Source organism: Vipera ursinii, assembly GCF_947247035.1.
Source record: "Vipera ursinii genome assembly, chromosome: 1".
NCBI classification, from domain to species: Eukaryota; Metazoa; Chordata; class Lepidosauria; order Squamata; family Viperidae; genus Vipera; species Vipera ursinii.
The window spans coordinates 297,879,640-297,905,853 of record NC_139512.1 but is presented as its reverse complement, the minus strand read 5'-3'; the positions used below and the strand labels follow the sequence as shown (position 1 = coordinate 297,905,853).

General features: G+C 38.2%; 2 protein-coding genes across 2 annotated transcripts in view; one reads left to right on the top strand and one right to left on the bottom strand.

Moving 5' to 3' along the window:
* Positions 1-617: 617 nt before the first annotated feature.
* Positions 618-5,771, top strand: SAYSD1 (SAYSVFN motif domain containing 1). Its single transcript, XM_083359695.1, has 2 exons — positions 618-863; positions 4,808-5,771. The coding sequence occupies exons 1-2, from the start codon at positions 732-734 to the stop codon at positions 5,141-5,143; spliced, it is 468 nt and encodes a 155-aa protein (XP_083215821.1). The 5' UTR covers positions 618-731; the 3' UTR covers positions 5,144-5,771.
* Positions 5,772-18,104: 12,333 nt separating this feature from the next.
* The window catches only part of GLP1R (glucagon like peptide 1 receptor), a gene marked incomplete at its 5' end in the record, with an annotated part of 114,460 nt that continues 106,350 nt past the window's right edge, over positions 18,105-26,214 (bottom strand). The window contains 4 exons of the mRNA XM_083349632.1: positions 18,105-18,328; positions 22,454-22,495; positions 23,910-24,048; positions 25,355-25,443. Of these exons, the coding sequence (XP_083205758.1) occupies positions 18,158-18,328; positions 22,454-22,495; positions 23,910-24,048; positions 25,355-25,443 (441 nt within the window). The 3' untranslated portion in view covers positions 18,105-18,157. The remainder of the gene's footprint in view (positions 18,329-22,453; positions 22,496-23,909; positions 24,049-25,354; positions 25,444-26,214) is intronic.

Below are 26,214 nucleotides of genomic sequence, written 5' to 3'. Positions count from 1 at the left end.
AACACTGACATTTACCGCACAGGAGCTCATTCGAAGACATACCCTTAGGGCAGGGGGTCTTCAAACTTGGCCCTTTTATGACTTGTGGACTTCAACTCCCAGAATTCCTCAGCCAGACACGCTGGCTGAGGAATTCTGGGAGTTGAAGTCCACAAGTCATAAAAGGGCCAAGTTTGAAGACCCCTGCCTTAGGGCTTTTGTTTTGTTCTTACTGTTATTTGCAAGAGAGTTGTAAAGGGAGGAAAAGAAAAGGGATCTCTGCTGACCGCCCTCTTTTTGAAAACTGAACTAGGGTAACCTTAAAGAAGAGAAGCTGGCTCTCCTCGCGCTCCAGGGACAGCGCACAAGCAATGCAAGCGAGGCCAGCGGCAGTTTACTCCTTTGTTGCCCCTCTGGGGTCGCTCGCAAGAAGGCCAAGTTGCTCATCAAGCGGAGAGGCAGAGGCAACCAGTTACTCCTCGAAGTACAACCCACAACCGCCTCCAAGCGTCCCGCCTTTCGCTCTCGGGCGGAAAGCCGCGTCACGTTCCCCGAATAGCAGCCGGTTTACGGGCGGCCCGTCCCCCTTTTCCTCTCTCCGTTGAGTCGCCGAGCCGCCCAGGGGCGGTCCTCTCTAAGCCGGCCATTCCACTTGGCTGTGCCCGCCTCTTCCGCCGGTGAACGACGGCGGAGCCGACCGGGCGCTGTCGGCTTTGGGCAGCGGCGATTGTTCCCTTTGTCCCCTCGGTGGGATGGAGCAGAGGCTGGCCGAGTTCCGGGCGAATCGCCGCACTTCCAGCCCCCCGACTGGCCCTGCAACCTCTTCGGGAAAACCTGCCGCCGCTGAGGCCGGGGAGCAGGCCTCAGCCCGGGCTCCGACGGAGGTCGGTGCGTTTCTACGCTCCGAGAACGGGGGTCGCCAAGTTCCCCTTTGCTGTTTCTTTCCCAGTCCCGCAGACTTGGGCGACTGGGCCAGGCGCTTTTCACAGCTGCTTCCTTTCTCCTATTGGAGCAAGGGTCTTCAAACTTGGCCCTTTTATGACTTGTGGACTTCAACTCCCAGTTGAAGTCCACAAGTCATAAAAGGGCCAAGTTTGAAGACCCCTGTATTGGAGCTACCAAAGGCCGGCTAGTCCTAGGATGGCACCTTTTCTGCATACGCGAAAGGGGCGATCTTGCGTATAAGATAACTTTTCACGCTTATAACCTTGTTTCTGGAGAGAATCCCAATAACGACAGTGCCCAGACATGTCTAATTCCCTCCCCCATCTACCTTGTTGTTGTTGTTGTTAGTTGCGAAGTCGTGTCCGACCCATCGCGACCCTATGGACAATGTTCCTCCAGGCCTTCCTGTCCTCTACCATCTTCTGGAGTCCATTTAAGCTCACGCCTACTGCTTCAGTGACTCCATCCAGCCACCTCATTCTCTGTCGTCCCCTTCTTCTCTTGCCCTCAATCTTTCCCAGCATTAGGCTCTTCTCCAGTGAGTCCTTCCTTCTCATTAGGTGGCCAAAGTATTTAAGTTTTAGCTTCAGGATCTGGCCTTCTAAAGAGCAGTCAGGGTTGATCTCCTCTAGGACTGACCGGTTTGATCGCCTTGCAGTCCAAGGGACTCGCAGGAGTCTTCTCCAGCACCATAGTTCAAAGGCTTCAATTCTTTGGCGCTCAGCCTTTCTTATGGTCCAGCTTTCATCCATCTACCTTAGAGCTGCCTTAAAAGTCTCCCTTACCTGGTGACTGTGTCAACAGGTAGTTGATAATGGACAGGTAGACGATAGCACACATTTTTGCTGGACCTTTTTTTTTCACTTTCCCAGTCATCTTTGATTCCCTGGTGGTCTCTCCAGAACTAACCAGGTCCAGCCTTGCTTATTTTTTTTTCAGGATCAGTACAGGTCAGCCAGGTAACTGCCACCTTTTGAAATTGTCTTTCCCTGTGGTTTTCCCCAATGCCAGTAAAAAATAATAATAATGGTGATTGTGCCTGCAAAGGCTCCAGTTGGAAATTGCAGAAGTCATGAAAACTTGCAATTCTTAATTCTTCTGCATATGCACATGTACTTGTTTTTCTTGCAAGGGGGCTTCTGCTAATTCTACATTTCATCCAGAGATACAAGAGGAGTGTGATGCTGTTCTTCCCTATTTTGTTGGGACTACATCTACACGTAACTCTGTGAGGGTGGATAGGCTTGATTGCTAATAATTTGCCTATGGCCAAGCAGCTTGGCCAGATGTGAATCTTTTTGATACAGTTATATTTCATTCATTGTATTACTTTAGCTATTAAATGTGTATTGTTATGGTAAGAAAGAGGTGTTGAGACCATGTGTACTTGTGAAAACAGCTAGGTGGCATACTGTAGTTTCTTGGGATTTCTGGCACTGAATACAGGTAGTTCTTATCAGCTGTGGTCTATAGTTTTTGCCTGTTTTTTAAAGGAATCTGATCTAATGCCTACTATGAGGTCTTTTGCCCAGACATCTTAGATGGTCTGGTTTTATATAGCATTTTTGTCTTTTATAGATATTAGTGTCCACAGCAATCCACACTATTACACAAAACATGGTCACATGTCAAAAATGGTGTCCTGTCAGTCTGCAGGAGATAAGTACAGTGGTGGGATTCAGCCAGTTCACACCACTTTGGCAGAACTGGTAGCTAATTTTTTGTTGCCCAGGCCCACAATGGACTTCCAGAAGAGGCATCACACAGAGAACCGGTTGTTCACATATTTGAATCCCCCCACCTGATAAGTATGTAAGTTGCTTCCTTTGCATCCGAATGTCATGTGTGGAGACATTCCAAAATCATGGGCATCTGCATTTCCACTTGTTTTATTGTATTTAATCTTTATTAGTAGCTCTGAGAAGCCACTGCTTGGAAAACAAGTTAGCAAAATTTTAAATGAGAAGTTGTGAAAGGTTTAAAGGCACTGATAGTCTATTACTTAATATTGGTGGCTAAAAGGATGCTGAATGAATATAACCTTAGCCTTGTACTTGATTAACGCTTGTCCGGCAAAAAAGTTCATGACTATTTAAATAATTCATGGTTATTGAGCAGGCAAGTAAGAATCAGATGTAAGGCCGTTGTTTTCATTATGCTATATAACAGGCATGTCAAACTCATGACGTCACCTGACATCGTGCAACGTATCACGACTTTTTCCCCATTGCCGGCAATGGGGTGGGCGCGGTTTCGGGATGACGCGTCTGGCCCGCGCGCTGGCAGTTTGACATGCCTGCTGTATACTATACTATATACTACATATTTCCTTATGAAATGTTACTAATTAGTGGTGGTACTATATATTTACTTCTAATGAGCTGTTACTAATTAAGATGATTTTTCTTGGTAATCTAGCATAGGTCCTGTACTTCCTGTAACAGGAGACTGAATTTAATTCAGAGTTGTAGAGAAAAGTGGTAATTCAATTTAACAGTGTGGCTACCATGCAGTTTTAAGTTCTCAGGATTTTTTTTATAAGTGCTATTCGAGAAAAATGAACGTGACTATTTTCCAGTGGCATGCACTCACTTATATGGAATAAATAAATATTGGGAGGAGGGCCTTCTTTTGTTTAATTCCATGTGCTGACCTTGTTCCTCCAACATGTTAAAATTGCGTCAGTGGAATGATCAGCGTATCATGGGAACACCAATAAGGGGTCAATTGGTCCAGCCAACTAACCCCTGAGGTTTAAAATGGAGCCAATTTCGCATAGGGTAGAATTAAGTCCACTCACGCAACTGTGCTATGAGAACACCAAAACCCAGTCAGTGGCTCATTTTGTTTAATTTTTTAAGAAAAGAAAAATCCAAGCCATTCCTTTAGAGCAGAGGTCCCCAACCTTTTGGGCACCAGGGACCAGCTCCATGGAGAGAGGTTTTTTCCTGGACCAGAGGGTGCGTGGTTTTGTGTGCTGCCTGCATCCTACAGTTGGGGCTTTGTTTGTGTGGACTGGTTGCTGGCATGCTGCAGCTTGGTACTGATCCATGGACCAGGGGTTGGGGACCCCTGCTTTACAGAATTCATTGCAAAGGCCTGACAGCACAGACCACACCTATCAAATGTGAATGATGGTAGCCAACCAAATAACACCTGTTCTGTGGGAGTGGTTAGCAATTGAACAAAACCTTGCTAGTGCTTTTCCAGTGCCAGGACTTGTGGGAATTCTTGGGAGAAAAATGAAAGGGACTCTGTATATCCCAAATGGTTAAACTAATTTCACTTGGAGAATGCAGTTCTGAAAATAACCTGGAGGGCTTTATAGGTAGAAACCAACATTTTAAGGACTATCCCCAGGCTTATTGGTAGCCAGTGCGGAGCCTATAACATAAGATATAATGTGCTTCCAATGCTGGGTGTTAGTGAACACAACTAAAGTTCATTGCTAAGTAATACTATCAATGAGCAATTAATTATGTTAGGTGTGCCTAAGGCTGGTAACTTAGTTTATACCTTATATCTAAAAATGTTACCTAAAAGTATGAATGGCTTGATGAGCAGTCAAAGTCAGCAGTTGTTGGCTTATCTGTAACTGATGATGGCATATGGAAGACCGCATTTTCGAATGTCCAAGGAATAACAACTTTAGAATTCAAAATAGAATGATCAGTACAGAACAATACTGTACACTGAAGTGGCCTGATTGTATAGAGATCAAATTTAAGATCTATTGGAAAACAATTATATGAAGGAAGAATGAAAGGATTAAGAGCAAGGGGCAAAAACTGAGAAAGTTGCAAGTACATTTTTATTATGCTTTTCAGCAAGGTCATGGCAATCCCCTCATGTATAATCCAGTTGTTTTTATTTTATTTCCCAGGAATCCAGTCAAAAATCAGAAAGCCATGAGGCCCACGTCATTACATCTCCTCTGCCATGGTGGACCCATTATGTACTAAAGAATGAAATCTTTCTCAAGTTTCTTCTCTGGTTGGTCCTACTTGGACTGTTTGTGGAACTGGATTTTGGTTTGCCCTATTTTGTCTTGTCTATGTTTTATTGGATCTATGTAGGAACTCGTGGTCCTAGGGAAAGGCAGCCTGGAGAAAAAAGTGCATATTCTGTATTTAATCCTGGCTGTGAAGCTATCCAAGGAACCCTTACAGCGGAACAGTTTGAGAGGGAATTACAGTATCGGCCTTTAATTGAGAGATAAATAGGACTAAAATTCATTATTGTTTACTTAACGTGCCCATGAATTGGAGTGAATAATTTGTCTGTTCAATTTCTTGTGATATTCTGCAACTTTTTTTAAAAAAAAATCACCTGCAGTTGTGCATCCTGTTTGTAGTGTTAAGAGAAAGGATGGTTATGTAAAGACATAGCCAAACATCCATTGTTAAGCTCTTTGAACAGCTGGATAAACAAATAAAATGAAGAAAAAATTATCCAAATAGTTGTGTGTGTTTCTAATGAGAAGAAGACTTGGAAACAATGTCATACCTATAACTATTAGGATACTGGAGCCTAAAAATTGTAAACGTGGTACTTGCTCCATTTTCTCACAAAGTAGCCTAAGAGTATTCAACAAACTTTCTTCCACTTTGAAGTGGAGAGTTTAATCCAGATTAGTTCACAAATCAAACTAGGTTATATTGTAGAGTTTAGCTTAGTACGTTAAATAAACTCAATTTTAGAGTCAGACCATCAAGGCATTTTTTAAGTCCCCATGATTTCAGAATGTTTACTTGTATGAATTTATCTAGATTCAGTTTAGTGTTAGGTAATGTACTTTATATCCATACTGTGCCATCTAAATATAGTGTCTTTTGAAATAAACAAGAAGTAACAACATATTTATATGTTACGTATTTATATATTGATCTTTACAAAAAAACTGATTTCCGTGTTCTAATCTTAATGTCATCTATATTTGACACCAATGGAGCCATTCTGCAATACGGTAGCAGCCTGATATTGAAATACCTCGTTTTTATTTGTCTCAGTGATAGGGTATAGACATTTGCATATCATGTATATTTTCATCCAGTCTAGACTGATTTATAAATTTGCAGGCAAGACTTTTGAAATTCAGCAAATTTATTCAAGACCAAGTATACAGTACTGGCATTTAATGCTAACATTCTAATCAATATCTATACAGGGCCAAACGTATAAACAACCTGTCATACATAAGCAGTCTAAGGCTTAAATATATCAAATGAATGTGGACTCATTTACAGGTAGTCTTGTACCTATGACCATTTGTTCAGCGATCAAAGTTAGCGCTGAATGAATCACTGGTCCTGTTTCAGCCATCCCAGCAACCTCACAATCATGTGATTGTAATCTGACACAACTGGTTGCCCAGTGCTCTGTGATCTTGTGATTGCAAACTTCCCTGCTGGCTTCTCTACCAACCTCCTTGTTCCCTCCCTCATCCAGCAGTAGCTACTTACCTGGGACTTAAATGTTCTTGCTGGCTTCCCCACTGATTATGAGAAGCTGGCAGGAAACTGCCTCACATAAGGAACATGGGGTTCAGTTAATGGCAGCAACTTGGATTGCCGGGATTGCCATTGCTAAGCAATGTGGATGCTCTTTACGATTGTATTTCTTAGTGATATAATTTCCAGTCCCAATGCCCATTTTCAAGGACTGCCTATAATTTGGGTTTGTTTGTTTGTGCCTTTGAATCTGTCGTGATTCCTGGTGACTATATGGATAAGGCCATGCATTTTTCTTGGCAAGATTTCAGAAGTAGTTTGCCATTTCTTCCTTCCTAGGCCGAGAGAAAGTGAGCGGCCCAAGTCACTCAGCTGCTTTTTTTTTAAAAACCTAAGGCAGAATTAGAACTCATGGTCTCCGGGGTTTTAGTCTTGCCCTTTAACTGCTATAACTGCTCTTAATTTAGATAAATACTTAGTAATAAAATGCAACACTAGTTTTTCTTTGTAAACTTGTAAATATACATTTTGGGAAACAGATGAGCAACCTTGCTGTTCAGTTCAAAATCCTAATTAAGCTAGAATTCTTTTCCCACTATGATCAATTACGTGCCGAAGAGAAATATACCACCTTTCTTGTATTTCCCCTACAACTCATATTCAGGGGCATATTGTCTTTAAGCTGTTATCTGCTGTCGGGTACAGGATCATATGATGGTTATACTAAAAAAATATGCACTGATTACAGTCGCTTACTAGTAACGAGTGTTAAGACTTTCCAATAAAATTCTAAACAGCTTAAAAGTTCGAAGAGAAATGCCTTCTGCATTGTCCCCCCTCCCCCAAATACACATTGTTTGAGGTTGTTTGTCCCCTTTTCTCACGTGTTTGGACAGTCTGTATAGACAAATACTGTACATATTGTCTAAACAGCTGAGAATAGGGATCAAACAGACATATACTTTGCCAGGCTTTTAATTGCTGGTTTAGTATTATGTGAGTGTTAATTTATACTTCTAAATTTTTATATTTTGTTTTCAATTTTATTGGTTACCTTCAGTATTCACTGGGGCAGAATGGCAGGGTGACAGTCCAGTCAAATCAAATCAAATACTACAGGAGGTGTCAGTGTGGCCAGTTCACTGTTTGTTCCGAATTTATTCAGTCACTTCACCTTACTCATTCACTTATCACTTCTTGTGTTCACAAATTCTATTGTTTGATTGTGTGGTGAAGTGAAGTGTTTGTTTCCCAATCTCTCTTCCGTTTGCAGTTCTATGAATTGCACTGCAGACCCAAATTGTTTTTTCCTAGCTCCTTGGCCACTTCTTGTATAATTTTACTGCATTTATGTCATTTCCTTGTTTTATCTTATAAGCAGAATAATACCTCTTCTTGATGGTTAAAACTTTGAAAAAGCTCAGTAATTAGCTGTGCTGCACTTTCTATCCTTCTATTTGCTTGATAACTGAAAATCTATTTTGCCTCCGTTTACTTGGGACTAAATGTTAAAGGACTTGATTGCTTTAAAAAAATTGGTTTTGCATTGATTCCCCTGATACAGAAGCCATTCTTTCATCCACATTAGAGCATATTTCTTATTTGAGTTCTTCAAATAGCATAAATATGATTTCCTAATGCAAATTAGTCAATCGGATCTAGAAATTAATCATTTTCTGAAGTCCATTATGACTACTGAGCTTCCATAGCAACTTTCCACTTACATGTATATTAAATTTGATAGCACAGTGCTTGCTTTTTTTCTGTTCTGATGAGAACATTTGGTTCATTAACAAAATCAGTCTGAAATAACTGCTTTCTTTCGTTGAACAATAGCTCTTTAGAAAAACTCAATTATATTTCTGCTTGTTAAGCTCCTTTTTAAATATAAATCCAATGTTAAGAGGAAGAAGAATCAGAGCTATTATCTATGGAAAGGTTTGTATTACATAATACAACCCTTAGGGTTTATTTTTCAGGTGGATTTACAGGTTTGATTTAGAATTCATTAATGTTCTCAGATTTGAACTTTTTGAGTTAAATATCCTGTTCATAACAAACCCCTCAAAATATTCTGCCATAATGTACTTATTTATATTAAAGCAATATAAAAATAAGCAGAAAACAAATTCTTATAAAAGAGCAGATATGGTATTTTTCATTGGTATACTTGACATTTCACATCAAACTTCTAGATAACGTCACCATATTAATGTTAAAAGCCAAAATTACAACCTGGAATTAAAATTGCAGGTTTAAGATATTAATTTTCTTGTTGGATTCCTAATGGTTCTAAATACTTACATTGAATTATATATGTTTCTCTTGAAACTACAGAAGAGGAATCATAGTTGTTAATAACAAAGCAGTACCAAAGCAGGATGTTCGCTAATAAGCAGACTAAAATTATATTTAATTTTACAGGGAGCTTTGTTTAGCAGCATCTGTGAATAATGGATACTAACTTCTCTTCTAATGGGTAAAAAAAATAAGGGAAACAGAATTCAATAGGAGTATGGCAAGAAGGATAATAGTATTGCTGACTTGTGAAATTTTACTGTAATATGTAAGGTTAATCCTGCCAACCTCATAGTATAAATCTACTATCCTAATTCTGATTTTTGGACATTTATTCAGATCACTTACTTAACTCAGTAGCTGGATTCAAGGCTTGATGTTTTTACACATTAATTTATTTTCCCCCCTCTTTTTTAAAAAAGATTTTTATACTGCTTAGCTGAAAGTAGTCATATGGACAAATCTCAAGTACAAAGTCCCCCCTCCATCCCAAGGAAAAGAGACACAGACAGAATATGTGTGAATGGGACTAATTTTTCAGAATATTTTGTAAGTATTTTTTTAAAAGTACATGCAATATCGATCACTTCCTAAACATGAGTCAGAGTAGTAATAACAGGAACAAGGAATTCAGTCATTTTTATTACTCCTGAATACATTTTTTGATCCATCTGCAATACAAGCAAGTACTTAGTTCCATACCTCAGAAGCTGCAGTATTTGTATGAATAACTGTCAAATGCAACCTTACTATCCACGTACCTTGAAATAGTGTCACAGTGAATAAACAGGTTGCTAGTGCTCTAGCTATTCAGTGCATATCACTCATATAATACAGTACAGATTCTGAAATGAAGACATACCTTGGATACAGGTTGATATATGTATTCCCTTTCTTGTGCCCATTTATGCAATCCCAAACATATATCTTATTTCCCAGTATTTCTACAGCTTCCCAGGAGAAAAGAAAACCTTGCCACCCCCCACACCCAGACCCAATCAAGTTCTTGGAAGAGCTGCTTGTAGTGTAGCCACTACACTACACATACTGCTTTACAGCAGGGCTTTTCAACTTTTTCACCCATTGTACCACTTTTAGGATATGGCAACATCCAAGTACCACCAGTCACCTAGGAAGGTGTCAAAAACTTGACCAAAAAAAAAAAGGAAAAAAGTGATGAAGTACAGGTAGTCCTCGACTTACAACAGTTCGCTTGGTGACTGTTCGAAGTTACAATGGCATTGAAAAAAGTGCCCCCCGAGCCCCAGCTGAGCAAGACACCTGCCTGCCCGCCCAGCAGCGCTCTTCCTGCTGTCCGAGGTTTTCATTGTTGTGAGCATTTCTGTTGAGGATTGGCAGTGGGGGTGGTGTTTGGTTTTTATTTCCCCCCCTCGGCTGGGTGGTTGTAGCAGGTTTTGGTCCCTTCACATGACCCTGGGACACTGTAACTGTCTAAATATGAATCAGTTGCCAAGCATCTGAATGTAAATCACAAGACCCTGGGATGCTGCAACATTCCAGCTGATCAGTGCTTCTTTTGGGCTCAGCAGAAGCGGTGGGATCAGCGCCGAGCTCCAGTTGGAGCTTGGCGCTAATCCTGGCACTTCCGCTGAGCCCTGACAGTCCCTTAGAAGCGCTGATCCTGGCGCTTCCGCTGAGCCCTGACAGCCCTGCAGCTCCAGCCGTCTCTCACTCAGGCTTGTGCGGTGCTGCCACTGGTTCAGCTCATTCCCCTCCCCCACTACCACTTTCTTAGGATGGTCACGTACCACCTGCCAGGTGCAAATGTACCACAGGTGGTACCCGTACCACTGGTTGAAAAGCTCTGCTTTAGAGGGTGCTAGGCAATCATTTCAAAGATATTTCTTTACTGAAACAAAGAAACAGAGTAAAACTGGCAGGCAAAAAAGCAGTGGAATGGCTCCAACTTCTTGTTGGCTTCCCGATTGAGTTCCTGGATAAACTGCCAGGAAATGTCAGAAAACCTACCTTCCTAACATTCCTGTGGCTTCCCCATTTATTTTGCTTGTGGGAACCTTGCAGGGAGAAATTCAGTGGGGAAGCCAGCAGGAAGTTGCACATCCAAGACCAGCAGGTAGGTAAATGAATGCCGCTAAGGGGAAGGGAATGAGGGGGTGCATAAGAGGTGCAGTGTGAGTCAGGGAGGGCATCCGGGTGCAACAAGGATAGAAAGGATGCACAAGAGGTGCTGCAGTTTGTGGAGGATGCACAGAATTGCAGGGGTGTGTAGGGTTGTATGAGATACGGCATGAGGCAGGGAGAGTGCACGTAGGATAGACAAGTGGTTGGCATTGCATGAGGACAAGGAGCTGAGGAGACTGCATAGAAAGGCAAGATGTATTTCAGCAACTTGTGGATTTCCCTGCTGGCTTCTCCATTTTCTTGTTGGAAGCCATCAGGAAGCATTGGAAATGATCATGCAACTCTGGCTGACTGTGGCAGTGCTGAAGCAGCAGCAATGCAGTGGGGCTGAAGTGGCCACAATGTACCTAAATTTCATTCCCACATGCTGTTATTTTCTGTCAAGCTTTCCTTGAGCCCTCTTACATTAACCCAGGCCAGCATGGTTTGCATGTTTATTTCTCATAGTATAAAAATACTATCCTAATTCTGAATTTTTTTATTCAAACCATTTACTTAACTCAGTGGAAGAAGTAAGATTTTACATTTAGGCAAGAAAAACCAAATGTACAGGTATAGGTCAGGGGTCGGCAACCTTGGCTCTTTTATGACTCACGGACTTCAACTCCTAGAATTCCCGAGCCAGCTAATTCTGGGAGTTGAAGTCCGCGAGTCATAAAAGAGCCAAGGTTGCCGACCCCTGGTATAGGTGATACCTTGCTCAATAGTAGTAACCGTGAGAGAGATCTTGGAGTCCTAGTGGATAATCACTTAAATATGAGCCAGCAGTGTGCTGCAGCTGCCAAAAAAAGCCAACACAGTGCTAGGCTGCATTAACAGAGGGATAGAATCAAGATCATGTGAAGTGTTAATACCACTTTATAACGCCTTAGTAAGGCCACACTTGGAATACTGCATCCAGTTTTGGTCACCACGATGTAAAAAAGACGATGAGACTCTAGAAAGAGTACAGAGAAGAGCATCAAAAATGATTAGGGGACTGGAGACTAAAACATATAAGGAACAGTTGCTGGAATTGGGAATGCTTAGTCTAACGAAGAGAAGGACGAGGGGTGACATGATAGCAGTGTTCCAATACCTCAGGGGCTGCCACGAAGGAGTCAAGATATTCTCCAAAGCACCTGAAGCCAGGACAAGAAGCAATTGATGGAAAGCAATCAAAGAGAGAAGCAACCTAGAACCAAGTAGAAACTTCCTGACAGTTAGAACAACCTGCCTCCAGAAGCAGTGAATGCTCCAACACTGGAAGTTTTTAAGAAGAGACTCGCTTTCCTGCCTGAGCAGGGGGTCGGACTAGAAGACCTCCAAGGTCCCTTCCAACTCTATTATTGTTGTTATTATTACCTATTGGTAGAGCCCAATTTGGGGTTTGCAAATGGTGAACAGATCTTAACTGAAACGGTAAGAAAAACAGATGAGTGAATAAATAATTTTCCATTTAAATCTCAATCATGTTTCATTTTAATTCAGAAATATGGCCTTCAATGAGAGGTGGAGGTAGAGAAAATATGCATGATACAAATGTTTCAAAAGAGGGGGAAAAGGAACATGCAGGGTTTTTTTTAAGAATAAAAGGTGATCCTTATTTAATGATAATTGATTCAGTGACTGAACTTATGATGGCTTTGAAATAGTAGTTACAAACATATAGCTGTTACAGCATCCCATGGTCATGTGCTCATGATTTGTGACTTTTCTTGCCAGCTTTTGACAAGTGAAGTCAATGGGGAAGCTGGCAGGTCACACATCATGGGTTAATTAAAATGTATTAAAAGCAGTTAAAATGGAGACAAAACTTCATTCAAATATTAAGTTTCTGCAAAGCAATTAGCTTTTATATGCTATTAGAATTTCCAGCATGGGGGGAGGGGGCTAAACCAAACTTGAAGATAATAGATTTCTTGTATTTTATCCAATTGTTTTTCCACTCATATACAAAGTGTGAGGAGGGGTATACATGAAAAAGTGTGCAAAAGCAGTGGAACTTGTCACCAATTTTATTAGTATTGCATTACCGTCCTACCATTATATTGTACCCAATTCTGTTCTAATTTTGAAGATGAACAGGCGGCATTGTGAAGTACAAGAAAATATGCTTCTCTTTTTTCATACTCATTACTTTGTCTAACTTATGTCTAGAACAAATTTGTTTTGTTAGTTCTAATTAAGTTTTGCTATTCGCCAGTTCAATGCATTGTTTTTTATTGATCTATACAGCATTTCTTTATTCATTTTGAAGAAACTATTGAGGCTATGGAAACCATGTGAAGGGGCACACTGCTTTATGGGCAATCCTGGTGGATGCTTAACATCAGAAGTCAAATCTTTGAGACACATTAGCTGTCTTTAGGCTCTAAAAATGGATTAATGGGAGCTTCATGAATTGCATAGTGTTGTGAATTACACATATAGTCCTTGCTTAATGACACAAATTGGGATCAGCAACTCCACTACTAAGCGGCACAGTAGTAAAGCATAATGTCATGCTGACTTATTGCAATTGTGGCAATTCTAATTGCTGTCATTAAATAAATCCCATAGTTATTAAGTGTAGTGTCATGTGATCACCATTTGCAACCTCTTGCTGGCTTTCCCACTGATTTTGCCTGTCAGAAGTCAGCAGCAGTCACAAATGGTTACCACCCGAATATGGTGATGCTGTGATAGCTGTATCTATGATAATAAGTCTTAAGTCTCCTCATTCCGTATAGTTGTAATTTTGAATGGTTGCTAAACGTGTAGTCCTTAAGCATGGACCGCCAATAAGCATCGCTGAAAAAACCTTTTTACAACTCTGTAATCCCTTAATTTAGGGTAGAATTGGGGCAACTGGAGGGAGTTGATATTTTTTCTTTGTGCTCTAGGAGAGAAACATTTGCCACTACCCAGGATTGAACTCTAAACCTTCTGAGTGGGAGGCAAGCATCTTCATCAGTAGGTCACCATACCATTCACCTAAAAGTATCACTGAAGAATATAAAATCCCTATGTGAGTTTTTAAAAGCCAGTGTACATAATAGTAAAGATGTTGAGCTGGTATCGACAGATTCAAGTCCATTCTCAGTTTTAGAAGCTCATCAGGTGACATTAAGTCATTTTTGCCTCAGCCCAACCTACCTCACAGGGTTACTGCTAAGGAGTGAAATTGGAGAAGAAAATGATATGCATATTTCCTTGAACTGCTGGAAAAACATTAAGGCACAAAATTTAAAAATAGTTTTACTCCCCAAATATTAGTCTTAGAAAACTAATTATTTTATCTTAATGTGTTTTAGAACTCAATTTAAATGTTAAAATTAAAGTGTTTTGGAGCTTCCCCCATTGATAAATAATTCTGAAAACATTATTTTCCACATCTGTTTTGTAGTTTGCACTGATTAGGCTCTTATATATCCATAATTTTAAAACTAATTTTAACTAGGAATTATATGATAGGACATTTTTCTGCAGTTCTAATAGTTTCTTATAGTGCTATTTTAGCCATTGAATCCCATAGTAATTTAATAGGCTTTATTCACAGGAGGAAACAAATAACCGAGTTCACTTACAGCACAATTCTACTTATGAGAAGGCATTATTTAAACAGATTACTAAAAGGAGAGCTGAGTTATAAAAAATAATTTCAGCTAATCATAAAACATATTTAGGTAGTTATTCTAGGACTGTTACAAGACAAATTACTTGTCTAGAAATAGAATGAATGTTTTATGTAATATGACCAGCTTGTCATATTATATTACGTATCACAGCTTGTGGCTGATTTTAGAAGCATTGTGACATTGTACCCCTTCCCTACAAACATAGTGAGTTACAAGATTGAGTCAAGTCTTTTACCACAAAGTCTCTCACTTTCAAAATCTGTCAAAAATTGCAAAAATAATAGGTTGCAAATAGCAATTATATCTACCTATAAATCTCTGACAATGAGTATAATGAAGTGAACTATACAAAGTATAATTGGAGAACAAATATGCAAATACAATTTTTAAGGCCAGTGAATTATAAAGTCAGTGGCTAATCAGATACATAAAAGTAAAGTACAACTGAAAATTACACTTCTATTTCTTCTTACTTGGGAACAAACCTCAAAAACTCTTATCTTTGAACATACAATTTTAGGGCTGCATTGTAAATTTAAATCAATCACTATTGCAGTGTTTGAAGTGGTAGAATATACTGTTCCTGGTCCTAAAAATGAATGCAAAGCTCCATGTTTCATAAGCCAAACGAACTTTAGATGCCATCTGACTTCAAATTTTGAAGGCAGATTGTCTGTAGTCACTACAGTAGGTTACATTGAACATTATGTGCCAATGACTTCATCTATTTGTAAGTCACAAATCATGGACAGGTGCATTGTTGTTGTTGTTAGTTGCGAAGTTGTGTCCGACCCATCGTGACCCCATGGACAACGTTCCTCCAGGCCTTCCTGTCTTCTACCATCTTCTGGAGTACATTTAGGCTCACGCCTACTGCTTCAGTGACTCCATCCAGCCACCTCATTCTCTCTCGTCCCTTTCTTCTCTTGCCCTCAACCTTTCCCAGCATTAGGCTCTTCTCCAGTGAGTCTTTCCTTCTCATTAGGTGGCCAAAGTATTTGAGTTTTAGCTTCAGGATCTGGCCTTCTAAAGAGCAGTCAGGGTTGATCTCCTCTAGGACTGACCGGTTTGATAGCCTTGCAGTCCAAGGGACTTGCAGGGGTCTTCTCCAGCACCATAGTTCAAAGGCTTCAATTCTTTGGCGCTCAGCCTTTCTTATGGTCCAACTTTCACAGTCATACATTGCAACTGGGAAGACCATAGCCTTGACTATACGTACTTTTGTTGGCAGGGTGATGTCTCTGCTTTTTAGTGTGCTGTCTAGATTTGCCATGGCTTTCCTCCCCAGGAGTGTGTTTTAATTTCTTGGCTGCAGTTCCAGTCTGCGGTGATCTTGGAGCCCAGGAAAATAAAATCTGTCACTACCTCCATTTCTTCCCCATCTATTTGCCAGGAATTGAGAGGGCCGGATGCCATGATCTTGGTTTTCTTAATGTTTAGTTTCAACACAACTTTTGCAGTCTCCTTCTTCACTTGTAACAAGAGGCTCTTTAGTTCCTCTTCACTTTCTGCCATTAGAATGGTATCATCTGAATATCTTAAGATTGTTGATATTGCTCCTGGCAATTTTAATTCCAACTTTTGATTCATCTAGCCATGCCTTTCTCATGATGTGCTCTGCATATAAGTTAAACAGGCAGGGTGACAGTATACAGCCTTGACAGGTGCATTAACAGATGTTTAACATGAACATGAAGAAAGTTTTTTATGTCTTTTATATAGCATTTGTAAAGAAGCATTTTGCAATTAGAAATTACAGTTGTGGGACTGAACTACAGTAACAACAAGGTACTGAAGGCAATAGTTCTTCCAACAGACATGGGGACACAGGGGTGAGGTGCAGCCAACTCAGTATAGCAATGGCTATACTGAGTTGATGAATGTGATTATGCTAGCTGTGAACTTTATGTATTCCATGATGGTTCTTGTTTTTAAATTGTTGTATTGTTATTTTTGTTTTATATGTTTTGTTTGTAAGCCACCCATTCTCTCTCTGTCTCTCTCTCACACAAGACAATAAGTTACATATAGATTTGAAAAAAATAAATAAATAACAAGCTTCTGTTCATAGCCTACTACACAGTCTAGTGGTTGAAACATGAAGCATTATCTATTAAACTTTAACAAATCCAGGATCCTGTTCAGAATGGCTTAAAACATTACTGTTGCCATATTCCACTTCCCATATTCTGCTTTCTGACTTAAAAAATAGCACTGGCACAAAACAAATTCAGTTTTGAATTATTTTTCAAATTAGCACCAATACCCATCTTTTTATTCTGATGATTGTTTTAGGAATGATTGACACCTTGAAATGGATTTACTAATAGCAGAATATGGAATTTATACAGTTTAAATTCATTCCAACTGAGGAGTCTCTTAAGACCTCCTCCTCCTAAGAAGGAATCCTTCTGAAGATTTTTTGGCAGCATGAATGCCGGCTATCTCTCCTGTTGGATTGTGAGCTGACCAAAGTGCTGAAAGTATAGCTGCAGAATCAACTCAATCAAATTGTGTTTCCAGAAGACAGAAAAAGAGCTATGGTCACATATAACTATAATGTGCTGAATGTTTATGACCAAAATTTTCGAGCACAAAAATACAGTTTTTACACATAATAAATAATAGCATAATAAAATATAACATTTCTGTCTCCATTCTTACAGGGATAGTAACATAATACACTTAAAAATACATACACAACAATAAGCTACCAATTACTTTGGTTCATACTAGCATTTATGCAGCTTTCTGAAGCAGTGAAGGACTATGCAAAAGCTAAGGCATAAAAGGCTACGTAATACTAGACCCAAGTATATATTTCTTTAGACCAAAAAAACCAACAAGTCTGAAACCATGCAACAAAAAGCAACATATTACATTCAATACTTCTGACACTGGAACAAGAGTTGGAATGTTCAGGTCTTTCCAGGTAGCAAGAAAGTAAAGATTCCCAATGCCATTGGATCTACTTATTTTAAAAAAGCATTTACTAGACTTGCATTTCAAATGTTTTTTTTTTAAATTAAACATTATTGTCTCAGGATTGCAGAGAACATGTTTTCATTAGCATTAATGACAAAAAGCACTGGCCCACATTTTTTTAACTATAATGGGCATGCTATGCTCTTTTGTGAAAAGCTTATGACAACCCAAGTATTGTAAAAGATATTTCCTCTACAAAAGTGTTGCTATGTAGAGAAACTTCCTGTTCTGGATTGAGCTCAAAATGGCTTCTTTTTTGTTTAATAAAGCTGCCAATGGGAAAGTTCTGAAATGTATACGAAGATTATGTAGACTAAAACTGCTTTTTCCTAACCATGGCTGTGGTTAGCCTTATCTTTCTCAACGGCTGATCTTTCTTGTCTGCATGAATCAGAGGCATTCTTATAATTTAATCAATGCTTCAAATTGTCTTCCTGTTCTAATAGGTTATTAACCTCATGCTTTGTAACCGCATCAACACAGGGTTTAGGCTTTGGACACCTGGAGGCCTCTGGTATTAATTGGGGAAAAACTGTTTAAACTTACTTTGATGGTGACTTCTACCCTCAAATGCACTGATTATATTAGCCATAATATAAGCTTTATTTTAAAAGCTTATTCAGCTGCCTGCAGCAATGAACAACTGAAGGTAAAATTTTCTGAAGACTCTAACAGTCTGGCTGAGTGTTCAATTTTATCTCCTACAATTCTGGTCAGAGGGGCCATTTCCTTTGCATCTTAGCTGAATGTAGTAGCTTGACAAGTAGCAGCGTAGACTGTGGTTCCGACTGTACCTCCACTACTAATGCTGTTGGCTGGATATTTAAGTGGCTTCATACTGTTGTCTCTTTGGACATAGAAGTGTTCCAATCTCCATCGTTCCCAGCTTTTCTGGAATTCTGTCCGAACCTTCCATAAGGAATCAAAGGGAAAGAGGACAACATATTTATTTATTTATTTATTTTAATCCCATTTATATCCCGCCCTTCTCCGAAGACTCAGGGCGGCTTACACTCTAAGCACAAATGATCTAGTACTGCTGCACTTTTGTTACAGAGCTAAAAAAAATCATACAATGTTTTAGATAATTAAAACTAATCAAATCAAATATCTTTATTATGGTGTTTAATTAACTTTACAGTAGGAAAACAGAGCTTGGTACAGCAATTCATTGCCAGGGAAAAGAAACACTAAGATGACAAAATAACCTATCAAATAAATGTTTTGTGCATTTGTATGAATTGAAGATATTTGGCCACCTGATATGAGTGTAAAGTTAGCATCCTTAGCAAGGTTTTAATGTAGTTTTATTGTTCCAAGACATCTCATATAGGTTGTTTTTTAATACTAATGGCAACAGTTTCTTCAAACCCTATAGATAAAAATATATAAACACAACACAGGATATAAGATTTATTGAAGACCTTTGCTGCAGACAGAGCTGTTCTAGCTAAAATTGGACTGAGCATGACTCTACAAAATCTGATATGTTTGCTTATAGTTTTTTCAAGAACTCTTTTCTGGCATTCAATGTTCCCAATGTAATTGCAGCAAGTCCAACCTCTTGTATAGATAGTGTTAAAGAGCATAATTTCAATTGTTTTAAAGACTTGGTTAAAAATGCAGGTTTTTTTCCATGAGGTCAGGCTGAACTCCAGAGGGACTTACTGAGTAAATTTTCACAGTATTGAAATATAAGGTTGACTCAGCCTTCCGTCCTTCCGAGGTAGGTAAAATGAGGACCCAGATTGTTGGGGGCAATTAAGCTGACTTTGTAATAATGCCGCTTGGGTGTGTGTGTGTGAAAGCCCTAATAAGCAAGCATATACATAGAATGAAGGCTACTGCTAAGTTTGTAAGCCGCCCTGAGACTTCGAAGAAGGGTGGGATATAAATGGAATTAAAATAAAATAAAAATAATAAATAAAACAATTACCAAATACAATTGTGACTAGTTAAGTATGGGATTTATGTATGTTGTATACATGCAACTTTTATACTCTAAGGATGAGCAATTCGCTATGAGAAGTCCCTATAGCAGGGGTGTCAAACTGCTGGCCTGTGGGCTGGATGCGTCACGCCAAAACCGTGCTCACTCCATTGCCGGCAATGGGAAAAAAGTCATGATACGTTGTGACACGTCACATGACATCGTGAGTTTGACACCTGTGCCTATAGCATGACCAGTCACAGAAATTATGCAAGTTACAATACAAAATATCGCAAGAGCAATTACTGTTGATGAAATAACCATCTACCTCAACACAATCTGTATTAACAGCAGTTTTGGCTTCAGAGAGGACAACACAGGATTGAACCTTGCATGTCTACCATACGTTTCTCCTTCCCCCAAGCAGAATGGATGAATAGTGTAACTGAGGAAGAGCAAACATTTACCAGAATCTCCAACATCTTTCAAGGCACCATAAGTATTTTAACTAAAACACAGCCGAGTGACATTTTGTATTTCATTAAGTAAGTTGGTTTTGAATCTAGTTTAAATTTATGGTGACTGAAATAGTTGAATATCAAGTTTGGTATGTGAAAATAAAAACTCAATCTAGGTAGTATTTATTCTACTGTTCATTTGATTTTAATCAACAAATGAAAAGGACTATTTCAATTCACTCAGATATGATGGAAATATTGGTACAAATTACTCCTCATTGCTTACAATATTGTATAAGAGAGCCACCATTATTTAATTACGGATAGGCAATACTTTATGAAATGGCACATTATTTGGATGAAATATCCAAATAATGTCTCCTCAAAGGTCTTTATGATAACAATTAAGGAACAAAATGCATCAATGTACTTCTATACTGCAATCACATGTTTTTACAATTGAGCATATAGTTTTTCCATTTTTTCTGCTAGGTTAAAGTTTAATGTAATTTCTCCAGCCTTCATCCATGACTGTAATTTAAGAAAGCATATTGTTGTATAAGAGTTAAAATCTAAATGTATAAAATATGTTCTGAGCCATTTCACCATGCTAACAATCTAGTGATCTGTGAATGAACTCCAAGGTCATAATAGGAAATAAATATTGCAATGGGGAAAGAAAACCAATTACAACAACAAAACTATGACCTATGTCAGTTTTTAAGGAAAGAAGAGGGAGGGAAAATTGGCAAAGCAAATAATTATTTTAAAATTTGAAAAATACCACCGTGAGGTTATTTCTAGGTTCTAGAATCTAGGCTCATGTCTTTTTACAGGAAGTTCAGTTTTATCATGTCTCTTTACATAATGTGGTACTTTTGATTTTTATAGAAATAATGTAGAGTGGCCTATTATATTATGACAGCAGTGTGCATATTTACACTACCATTATTTTTCCACATCCATAAATCAGAAACACCTTAAAACCTGAAAGTTCCAATGTTTAACCTAAAGTAGAAAAAATATCTGAATATAATGCTTTCCATTATGGTTTACCCATTTGCATGCCTACCCTAAGCCTCTGGAAGTAGATCAAATATCAAAAACAAACCAGGCCTGCAACTATGAGGATGGTTGAGCATCCCATATATTTAAACTTATCCCTTGTAAGCAGTAGCATATCAAAACTGGGAAAACTTTGGTGAAAGAAGAGCTAAAAAGAAAACTATGAGTAAGAAATAGGTTCAAGATGAGTCACTTATGGTCTTCCTTTTGCTTTTCAAATTGGAAATAGATTTGTCCTCATAATACTGTAGAATGTGCTTGGTAAAAATGTTTAAAGAATTTAGTAGAGCTGTAATTAAATGCTTTATTACATGTTTTAAAGTGGAAGCATTTCTTAAAAATTCAGATTTTAATTCTCAGTAGCACTTTAATTCAAAATTCCAGGACTCTCAGAATCGAAATCCTTGTAACCATGCATGAAATCTAGTTATATGGAGATTTATTTGGCAAAATAACTGTCTATAGAATAACTGTCTATACTGGTTAAAAGTACTACGACTTTGCTAGAGACAACTATTCTCATGTCAAATTTTACACCAGAGATAAACATTCAAGCTCAAATTTTATACAGATTCTGGTATTTTACCAGAACAAGAACTGAGTAATTCAAGTGTAATTACTTGTTAAAAAGAATTGGAACTGAAAGCTGAATGGACTGAAGAAAACAAATGAATGAGAACAAAATATGATCAAACATCTGTCCAAAGATATTTCCATTCATGTTTTCCCTTGAATGGAAATCTATAACATCTGTTCCAGTCTTTCAAGATTCATTTTATTATGAACAGTAGATTCAAACATTCCAAAATTATGATTACTTCATTTGTGGTAATTCACTGTTCTCTAAGTTATGTAGACCTACTATTGTGTTCAAAGTTCAATGAAATTTACTTGTTTTTAGAAACAACCATTTTAAATGTTGAAGGCTATCTACTGAATGATGTATGATAACAGCTACAAGATTTAAAAGAATAGATCCTTTTTGTGTGATGAGTATAATGATTTTAAAGAGGATATGAAGTTTTGCTACTTGTTACAGCATTATCTATTTTATAATTTGTAACAGTATGACAAATTTCTTTTTTCATTTTGTTTTCTGATTTTTCATTGTCTAGTAGGCAATTAGATAGCAATCTCCCATCTAAGTATTAACCAGGCCTGATTCTTCTTAGCTTTTGAGCCCAGGCAAAAGTTAGTTATTATGGAAATTGATACAAGGATTTATCATGGAATTCTCTTTACTAGATAAATAAAGCTCTCCCAATCTGTTTAAAACTTTCTTAAATCAAAATGCCCCTTCTTTTTTGCTTTTTACTAATTGTATCTTGTATACCACCCAGAGCTCCTCCAGAGACTTATGCCTCTGTTTAAATCCAAAAAAGGTAAAACTCACCAGATGTCAAATTTAGCTAGCCATTTTGAAGATTAAAGTCCTTTTTAAATAAAAGCTATAAATGATTTTGATCCAAAATAGCCATCATTTGGTAGATAAATGTGATTTTAGTTTCTTTTAAATATGTTATTGATAGAAGCAATCAAAACTTAATAGTGTGGAATTAAGCAACTTTCTATGCCTCTCACCTCAGTATTGTTAAAACAGTAGAGAATTGCCACCAAAAGTCCCTGAAAAGCAAAGATAACAAAATAGCAGTTAGAAAAACCACACATCCTTGAATTAAGCTTCACCAGCAAAACTAATGAGGAAACAGACTATATCTAATTCTGCTTTTTTCTGCAGCATGAGAAAGTGGAAGAAGATTTCATTTGACTGAATAGTGCCTTGCTGACTCAAGACCAGGAAGAAAAGCTCCTACAGAATGTCAGGTTAATTCATTTCATTAGCAACTTGGTTCATTGCCCTTTTGGGGGGAAAAATGACAACTGATAGTCAGATAGTGACTGATTCATTCAATGTAAAAATAGCAGCACTAACAGATTAAATCAGATGCATATTCACTACAAGGAAATTTCTCAAGAATTAGGAGCAGTGTGTTGCTAACACAGTCTTCCTCAACCAGACAGGCTGGGATTGCAGTTCATCAACCTGATGTCCCTCTACAAATACTCTGCAAATAGTGCAAGTCACATCTCTTGAAAAATTATGTAGATTATTTTCAGCCTGTCAGCTTGCAGTTAGCACACTTCCACATAGACCCTGTGCCTATTCAGAGCATTCAGTTCACCTAGCAAAAATATAGCTTGACATGTATCATTAGAAACCTCAAAGCATTTAACTCAGATAAAACTAGATGAATTAGATAAAAAGCAAAGCCCCGAGAGATACTATAGAGCAAAAACAAGTATTTATATAGCTGTATAAAAAGCAGTCTTTTCCAGAGCCATTAGAAATAATCCTGTGAAATATTAATATGGTCAGTCCTAAAAGACAGGCTACCCACACTCCTATCTGTATATAACAGCAGCAGAATAAAAGCAGAAAGTAAGACACCAGGTGATCTCTTCTGTATTCTGTATCACAAAGAAAACCATTTGGTCAAGGGGGGTGATATATCCAAGTGTGCCTTATTAAGCAAGTATCTCCAACTGACCACTGAGCTGTCATGTAAAACTGATGGATTCCTTTGTTCAATTCCAACCTTGAGACAAGCATGCATGTCCTGCATTTGCTGAGTCAGCTGCAAAAATGATGAAATGGCTTGGCAGTTTTTTTGTTTGTTTGTTTCCTATTCTTCAGTTCTGATGAGCACTCAAAATTCTGGACAGTTGACAAACCTAATGGCTGGGCAAAACATGCCTACAATGAAATTAAAGGGAACCTTGCTTTTTAATCTAGTGAAAAAGGAAATTATGATTTCTCATCTAGATGTACTCTGAGTACTCTACAGTCATCTAGATGTACTTCATAGTAGGTGTATCAAATTCTAACCAAAGTGAAGACATTCATCCACTCAGTTTCTAGAGCACAACAATCCTAGCACAGACTGGCGCTGACACCATTAGAAACAGCCTTAAAAAAAGAAAAATCTTGAAATCCTGATTACAAAATTTCACACTGAATAGAGTATGTAGGTCCTACCTGAAAAGAAGAAGAGGAGAGTTCAAAAAAGAGCTTCACAAACCGCAGTGTCCCTTTGGCGTGCTCATCAGTAACAAAAGCAAAGATGATCTCATGTGTACCCAGAAGTGGGATCAGAGTCAGTGTAGATTTGGCCAATCTGGGAAGATCAGCCAAACAGGTTAACAAACAGAAGCAAAAGGTTCATCTAAAAGAAAAAAAATTCACTGGAATAAAACAAGTTTAACCACTCTTTTTGGAAAGCTATACCACAAAACAAATGGGTCTCTTGTCTCTAGGACAGAGGTGTCAAACTGCCGGCCCGTGGGCCGGTTTCATCATACCGAAGCCACGTCCACCCCATTGTTGGCAATGCAAAAAGAGTCGTGATACATCGCAACATGTCACATGACGTGGCAAGTTCGACACCCGTGCTCTAGGGTCTCAACTTCTGGGGAAATGAGTAGGTCTAGCTTCCAGGGCTTCAAGGCTCAAAGGCAACCTGTTGAATTAGCTTAAGCAACAATTTGGAAACAATAAAGCTGGCACAAAAATATTTATGGCTTCTGTATTCTTCTAAGCTCAGAAGGGAAGCCTTGTTGCATTATGCATCAAAATTTGCAGCAGGTATTCAGTGGTAGTCCCTAATGATTTGCAATATATATCTGAAATATATCTCTCCCTTTCCCACAAAAAGAGAAACCCCAACACGTACACAGGTAAAAAATGTTTTTGACCTAGAGGACAGGATTGATTTCCCCATAAACTATTCCAGTTATAAAAATACACTTAGTTGATAAAATATGAGTGGCTTTGTAAAATTGTACTTTAAAATATTATGTGTCTAGGTAGAGAATTAAAGGAATATTTGGTTAAACTTGTACTGCAAAAGGGTATTTGTGGATGTAGCATATTTGCTGAAATGATACTTATTGCTGACATATATTTGGTATGCCAAGCAACATTAAATATCAGTATCAAATATAAACATTGATACAAACTTATCAATACATTTCTACTCCAGACAATACCAAAACTAGTACTTTAAAATGCCTGATAAATCAGAATTTTTCCACAATAAATAACTTGAAACCGACATAAAAAAGAAACCCACAGCTTGAAATAGGGGTGACAGGAAAATCTTCAAAGTAAATGATTTATTGAGGAGCATATACAATACTCCAAAACACTCCTAAAACAGATTTCAATATAAAACTATAAAAAGTTAATTTCCCTCTCCCTAAAAAAAGGAATTTGACAGATGTACTATACTGTCTGCCACAATTCAACATTTATCTGTACTTAAATTGTTATTGGTAAATGGCACAATTTTGTTTCTTCTTACTAGATAATCTGCACTTTTCTCAGTTGTCATAAGCATTTTTCCTTATGATCAATTATCATAAGCATTTTGCTTATGGGGGGGGGGGAACCCTGATAATATTTTTGCTGACAAATGAACTTACCTGCATTTTATGTCACTTTTACGCAACAGATTTGCTTGCAGCTTAGAAATTATAATGCAAATAACCCTGATAAAGATCAGGAAGTTCACCTGAATAAAACAAAAAGGAATTACAAAGCAGATTGTAGAACTGAGCAGCATATCTCTGTTAATATAGCACTTTGCACTAGCACTTAGATGTATATACCGCTTCACAGTGCCTTACAGCCTTCTCTAAATGGTTTTTGCAGTGTCTACATATTGCTCTCAACAATGTGGGTCCTCATTTTACTGACCTCGGGAGGATGGAAGGCTGAGTTGTTGAGCCGGTGAGACTCGAACTGCCAAACTGCTGGCAGCCAGGAGTCAGCTGAAGAAGCCTGCAGTACTGCATTCTAACCACTGGCCCACCAGGGCTCTAATAATATTCATTTTAAGATTATGTTGCCAGACAACTCACTCCAAAATTATGCTCATCATATGAAATATCACGAATGAATACATCATTATATATTCTAGTTAACACACTTCAAATGAAATTTTAAACACATATGCCAATTATAAATTGATATTTTAACCGATGCCTTAATTATTATGGCTTCTTTATTATGCATTTTATCTACTTTATTATTATTAATATTATAAAATTAAAACAGGCCTATTGGGGATTCTTGCCAACAGCTTTTCTGTTTAGCACAGAGTCCAGTATGCATACCAGGGAAGACTCCTTGTTAAGAAAAAGGAGTTTAGCCACAACTAGATTAAGAATTTGATGGACATTCAATTACTTATTTATTGGAACACAGAAAAAAGCAATTCCCAAATTCATTTTTATAGATAGACTGGTTAAAAAACTGTCATGCATCATTTATGCATTGAATG